Consider the following 6,889-nt stretch of genomic DNA (forward strand, 5'->3'; position numbering starts at 1 on the left):
TCAAATTATAATTCAAAAACTCAAAACACAATTCTACATTCAAATTATAATTCTAAAACTAAATCAAACAGACCCATTAGCCTTTGGAAATTGCATCCATCTATATCATGAGCATATCAAAAGCACATAACAAAATTGAAAATGTCCTATTACAGCTCAGAAACAACGTTGTTCTTCATCAAAAAGACCAAATTATGTTGATCAAAGTAAGGTAATTAACTCATTTTCCATCACATTGGAATGAATTTCCAAGTATTAATCACTATGAAGCCATTTGGCTGCTAGAGTCATCATTAGAAACCGATTCAATCTTGCATACTTTTCTCTTATGAAAAACTTCACTCGACAACCTGAAACAAAATATGGTTAAATATGAAATTCAATGACAAGTTAGGGCAAAGTTAATTAAAGGAAAATGCTATCTACCATTAATTGTTGCTCGAAATTATCCTGAAAATGAGGTGTAAAGTGAAGATTTAAAGTTGATAGAATGTGAATCACACTTAGAATGATTATGGTTTATAGATGTATTTTTTTTGAATATATAGTATTCTTGTTAAATTAAAGGGTTAAATACATTAATAGTCTTCAAAGTATGCAAAAATGTTATATTTTAGTTATCAATCTTTTAATTTTTCATTTTCGCACTCAAAGTATGTGATTTGCTACACTTTAGTCATTGCTACATTAATAGTCTTCAAAGTATTTTTAGAACTTTATGAACAAAATGCAGCAAAACTAAAATTGGGGACCAAAATGCAACAAATCGCATATTTGAGGGAGCAAATAAACAAAGCACAACTCTGGAGGCCAAAATGCATATATTGGTTTGGTCCTTTTGAGTTTGTTGAAACTTCATGTAAAATTTCATAAATATCCCTTTTTCCATTATTGGAATTTGAACAGTGGATTAAAGTGTAACCTATCACATATTTTGGGTATCAAAGGTAAAAACAAATAAAATAAAAGATTAAGGATTAAAGTATAACATATAACATTTTTAAGGATCATTAGTGTAATTAACTATTCATTACAAATTCCACATAGTGTATAAAAAATTACCATATATAGATTGTGTGCCTGATCAATGGTGTTCATGATTTTTCATATTATTTCTATTTTTTGTTACGTTTTTTTTTTTTTGGTAGCCATGTAAGCATATAGCTCATTGCTACACGAGCACACACATCAAGTCGTTCCGGTAAAACTGAATAATTACTGGAGAGTGTACTGTGTGAAGTGTATCAAGAAAAAGATTGTAAAGAAAAGAAGTGAAAATACCCCAAGCGCAAAGAAGTCTCTGAGTCTCTTTCTGTGTCAAAGTAACCATCACAAACTGTATTTGAACTTAGAACAGATCGCTTTCTTCCAAGACAATGGAATTCATGAGTAGGCGTAGGTGTCGTGCTTCGGCGCCCAAGCTCCTCAATCTACATATAATCAACAAACAAAATTCAAAATCTTGAAAACCCGAACAATTATTAAAACTAGCATTCGTTATTTCATAGTTGGGTGGTGAAGCTTTTGATTTTTACCTGCTCGCGCAGAGTTTCATTCTCTAGCTTGACCTTTTGCTCCTACAAAAACAAAATTTTAATACATCGAAAAAGAAAAAGAAAGAAAAAAAAGAGAGTTGATTCCATTAGAGTTCAAAAATAAGTTTACCTGCAATTTTGATTTCTCAAGCTGCTCCAACAATACTTGTTCCTGAAAGCCCAAAAAAATAAATAAATAAATAAATAAAATATAAAAAAATGGAGCAATTAGTAGAAAAAAATTTAATTTAATGTGGATGTTGAAATTAAATTGGAGCTGAGTATGGGGTATTTTAACCGAATGAGCATTTTATTTCTAGAAATTTGGAAAATAAAATATGAAAATGTGAGAAGCTTAGTTTAATCATTAACAAAATCCATGTAGTAAAAGATTTTTGAAAATTTCTACCAAATAAACACAAAACCTTATTGCAAATGTTTATAAGACAACGTGACAAAATATGAATTCTGGCTTTACACCCATTAATATTTACAAACTAAAGACTTATTTTTTTGTCATTCGGTGATGGTTAAATTATAAATACTTTAAAATTTCATTAAATTTGACATTCAACAATAAAAGAAAGAATTCACCCAAAAAACTATAAAAGAAAGTCCAACACATAATGATAATATTTGTGTCTAAATTTAGGTAATAATTTGAGATTGTACCTTTCTATCCTTGACGGACAATATCCCTTCATTCAATTGATGCTCCAATTGTTGAAGTTCCTTGAAACTCATTCCCTCCAAATCCTTACCCATTGTTCGTCTTCAAAATAAGAAAAGAAAAATTTTCAAACAATGAAAAGAAAAATTCTTATTCCATCTTATTCTATCCGCGAACCAAACAAGACATAAGTGAAGATGGATAATTTACACAAGAGGAGACTTACCTATACCCCTTTTGTAGTTTTGCAACTTCACCTCTTAAAGCATCTAGCTCGTGGGGCTGCTTTTCAAGCTTCAACATACACAAAAGAAAATAGCAGGGGAGGCCTCAATTATTTAACAAGTTGTGCAAAAAAAAAAAAATTTAACACACAACACACATGCACTTAGAGTTTATTGTATTTTATTAGACGTCTAATTATTAAAAGAAAATTATAACAATGTTTCTTACTTAGAAAAATATCCAAAATTTGAAATCCATAGACAATATTCATTGTAGTTGTAGACCCAAAACAAGTAGTTTAAACCCACACTGTAGATTTCAAATTCGAGGTACTAGGCATTTTTGAAGAAAATTGATCAAGAAATACCTTAAACTCTAATAGTATAATGTGTACATGTATATTCATATTATACCATATTTTGAAGCATGTGGCATATATTTGTTTCTATTTGCATATGACAAATCAGAATGATCCTTATTTCATGGAACATAGAAACATGAAACCAAAATACTTCGTCTTAATCAAACGCTTGGATATAAAAAAATAAATAAATAAATAAAAACCTTAAAAATAAATAAATAGGTTACCTCTGATACTGCTTTCTCAGTTGAAGGATTAGTAAGTGTAGAAGATTCAAGACCATTGTTGTATCTTGCAAGAATGTGTTCCATGCTTCAAAACGAAAGATAGAATATACATGTTAGAAAATAGTCAAATTTGCAAGGCATGTCAATAAGTGAATTTACAAGTACTTATGAATGTGATTTAATACTAACATTATAGATTAAAAAGGCATTCAATTCAACTTAGGTTCCTTCTGTTTCTTGGAAAATTAAAGAAAAAGAGAACAAGTTCACTCCTTGAAAAAATCAAAGTTCATGTTCCTAATTACACAATTTTCAGTGAGTTGAAATAAATTTCCAATTTTTTCATTAGTAACACTAACATTAGTTGTATCGTTATTCCAATTAAGATTTAATAAATAAATAAATAAAAATAAAAAATAACTGGTGAGTTAACTAGGTCCAACCTACCAAGACTCATGAGTCATTTTCTTGATTAGTAGTTACAATTATTATACTTCTAAAGTTGGTAGTCTAGAAAACATATGAATACTTTGTAACAACATAAACACACACATGCATATATATATAAACAAGCGATATATGATTGTGTTTTGAGTTTTTCACAATTGAATCAAAAGTTAATTAAAAAAGTGATAATGATCAATTTAACCTTGATGTCAAGGGTTTAAGTCCTTCGGCACTTAGTGAAAAAAATAAATTAATGGGCGATAGATTAAGAAAAACACAAATATGAGGATGTACCGGGGACTGGCGAATTCATAGAGCTTGCCTGAGTTGTTGAAGATTATAAGACCAACCTCGGCATCACATAAAATTGACAACTCCTTGGCCTTCTTGAGCAGACCGGCTTTTCGCTTAGAGAAGGTGACTTGCCGGCTATTAACATTCTCTATCTTCTTTATCTCAATTTTCCCCCTACCCATTCTCTCTCTCTCTTTCTCTCTCTCTCTCTCTCTCTCTCTCTCAAACCCTTTTCCTATCAAGTCTAAGACAACACAAATGTTATTGTATAGAAAAAAAATTGATTCTCTTTCTCAAAACTCTTTTCCCCTCAAGTCTCAAAACAACACAAATGTTATTGTAGAGAAGGGAAAAAAAAAATTGATCATCTCTATATTTATCTTTCAAGACTAGGCTGAATTGTTTGTGTCTAATGAAGGAAAGTGTAGCTAAACTTGGAAGGAATGACAGAAGGGAAATAATCGGTTTACTATATGTAGCAACCACCCAATTATATACCAATTTCTTGCTGGTGAGGGATATGCCACTTTTGGAATGTAATCACAAATTGAGGGTATGTTTGGTGGTATTAGCAGAAAAAAAATGAAACGCTTTTAAGGAGTATTAGGACACCCATGGAGTGTGAATCACCATAGACTATTTTTATACATAGTATGGTTGTGGTGGTTGCATCTGTCATTATGGCGATGAGGAAGTGGAGATGTTGCTGCTCGGGTTGTGCAGCAGCGGCTGCTATGTAGCAAAATAGGCTCATTTCGGAACTTATTTTGATAATTCGAACCGTTCATATTTTAAAATATATCAAGTAGAACATTTCTGTAAAAAAAACAAGTTAATCAGATATCGTTTACCAATTCATCCACTCACATTTGTATTCATTTTAATGCTTTAAATCACAATTAGTATTTATTTTTATAGATATAAATGTATGTGGATGAATAGGTAAACGATATTTGATTAACTTGATTTTTTGCAAGAATGTTCTGCTAGCTGTATTCTAAAATATGAACAATTCAGATTATCAAAATTGACTCCGAAATAGACTCATTTTACCACACAACAGCCGCTACTGCGCAGCCCGTGCAGCAGCATCCCCACATCCTAGTGATGAGGCCATTAAAATGGAGAAGGATTTTTTAGCATGACTTTTTTGTAATGATAAAAGAAAAAAATAATATTAAAATCACACACTTTAAAATAATCTAGTTTTACTTCAATTTTTAAAATGGGAATGGCTTCTGTCCCGTCCTTAATCGGACTGGACCGTGCTGTTGCACCCGTGGAGGCCCACTACGGGTCCCGTTTTGATAATCTGAACCGTTCAATGTGTAGAACTCGTCGAGTACTATATGTTTGTAAAAAATCACGTTGATCGGATAGCAATAACTATGTGATCAAAACAGATTTTTGTCAACCGTTAATTTATTCACCGTCCATTTTTTTTTTTATACAAAACTGATTTGATCACATAGCTATCGATATCCGATTAACGTGATTTTTTACAGGCATATAGTACTCGACGAATTCTACACATTAAACGGTTCAGATTATCAAAACGAAACCCATGATAAGCTCCCACGGACTTAACAGTATGGTCCAATCCAATTAAAGACTGGACAGAAGCCATGTCCTTTAAAAATAGATGGTTGGATTACCATTGTCAGACCATTGTTAAAAATAAATAAAGAAAGAAAGAAATTACAATGTGATGACTGGTAAATAAACTTTGAAATGGAAACTTCTAGTAGAATCATTTAGCTTTTCTTAGAATATATATATATATATATATGCAAGAAATGTCCAAATGCACCATGAAAATATTGAAATTGTTACATCAAACATCTTACCTTTTTTTTCCTTTTGTCCTTTATTATTTTTTTTATTTATTTTGCTAGTTTTAGTAAAGTTATTTATTGCGGAAACATGACTATGTTGCCACTAAACCTTAAATTATGCCATTTTTATTTCGTTATGTCTTATTTAGTTTATTTTCTTTCTTTCTTTTATTTTTTTAACAAGGTTATTTTTTTTATAGTATATATTACGATCAAACTTGTCAGTCAACTATCTCATTGAAGTTAATATGGTCGGTTGAATTGCCATAATATTGCACCAAAAGGCTGGAATTTGAACCACATCGGTACCAAATTTGCCTAAATAACATTTGTATCGCTCTATTTTCAGTAAATCTCAACAAAGATAAGTAATTAAAAAAATAAAACATATATCTTGATGAAGATGACTGAATTAAGGGTTTTCTTCTTCTTCTTCTTCTTCTTTTCTTTTTTCTTTTTTCTTTTTTCTTTCCTGTTAAATGTCAGAATTTCCAATATTTGTGCATGATGGGTTTCTCTCTTTATTTCAATGATTAGAAAATTTAACCAAAATAAGCAGTCTGATATTGAGAACATGTAGAAAGCAGCTTCGGTAAATAACTGAAAATATAAAAAGGAAATCAGATTTAGTCATCAGTATCCCAAATATTATTTATATATTAAAAATAAAAGGTTAAAATACAAATTTACCCCTGAAGTTCATGACAAATACAATTAAAGCTTGTTAATATTCTGAAAATTACATCTTACTCCTTAAGTTTCAAATCAATCGCATTACAATTTCTCTCACTCATCACCTACAGTTAAAGTAACAGATTTTGATAATGTTAACATTAAAAGTTTTCAAAATACCAATTTTAACCTTAATAATCCAAACCAAATTCTTCACCCTCATAACTCACTCAAACTTGGTCGCAACCCTAAAAACAAGAAATACTGTGAAGCAATAAATAGAGAAAGATGACAATCAACGAACCAAATAACCCGATAATGGAGAGAGGAGGATGGCAACCGGTGATTAGGAAAAGACCAGTGGGCTATCGGTTAAATACATTCAGAGGATCAGGAATGTTCACCGTGTTTGTGGATAACTTACCAGAATCGATGGATCTAAGAGGTTTGTTCAAGTTATTCAGTAACTATGGAGTGGTAAAGGATGTTTTTATTCCGAAGAAGAGAAGGAAAGTCATGGGAACAAGATTTGGGTTTATTCGGTATGATTGTCAGGTTGCTGCAAGAATGGCAGTTCAAAAAGCTGAAGAACTGTGGTGTGATGATAAAGCACTGAAGGTACG

The 6,889-nt window shown here is 31.0% G+C and overlaps 1 protein-coding gene across 1 annotated transcript; it reads right to left on the reverse strand.

Moving 5' to 3' along the window:
• Nucleotides 1-262: 262 nt before the first annotated feature.
• LOC114299693 (MADS-box transcription factor 23) lies at nucleotides 263-3,950 on the reverse strand. The gene is made up of 8 exons (XM_028244490.2): nucleotides 3,760-3,950; nucleotides 3,019-3,103; nucleotides 2,432-2,499; nucleotides 2,208-2,307; nucleotides 1,666-1,707; nucleotides 1,536-1,577; nucleotides 1,282-1,430; nucleotides 263-350 (listed from the first exon to the last, which is right to left on the reverse strand). Exons 1-8 carry the CDS (start codon nucleotides 3,939-3,941, stop codon nucleotides 263-265), a joined length of 756 nt encoding a protein of 251 aa, XP_028100291.2. The 5' UTR covers nucleotides 3,942-3,950.
• Between the last annotated feature and the right edge of the window lie 2,939 nt (nucleotides 3,951-6,889).

This window comes from Camellia sinensis, chromosome 10, assembly GCF_055761805.1.
Source record: "Camellia sinensis isolate YWXY chromosome 10, ASM5576180v1, whole genome shotgun sequence".
Lineage (NCBI taxonomy): Eukaryota > Viridiplantae > Streptophyta > Magnoliopsida > Ericales > Theaceae > Camellia > Camellia sinensis.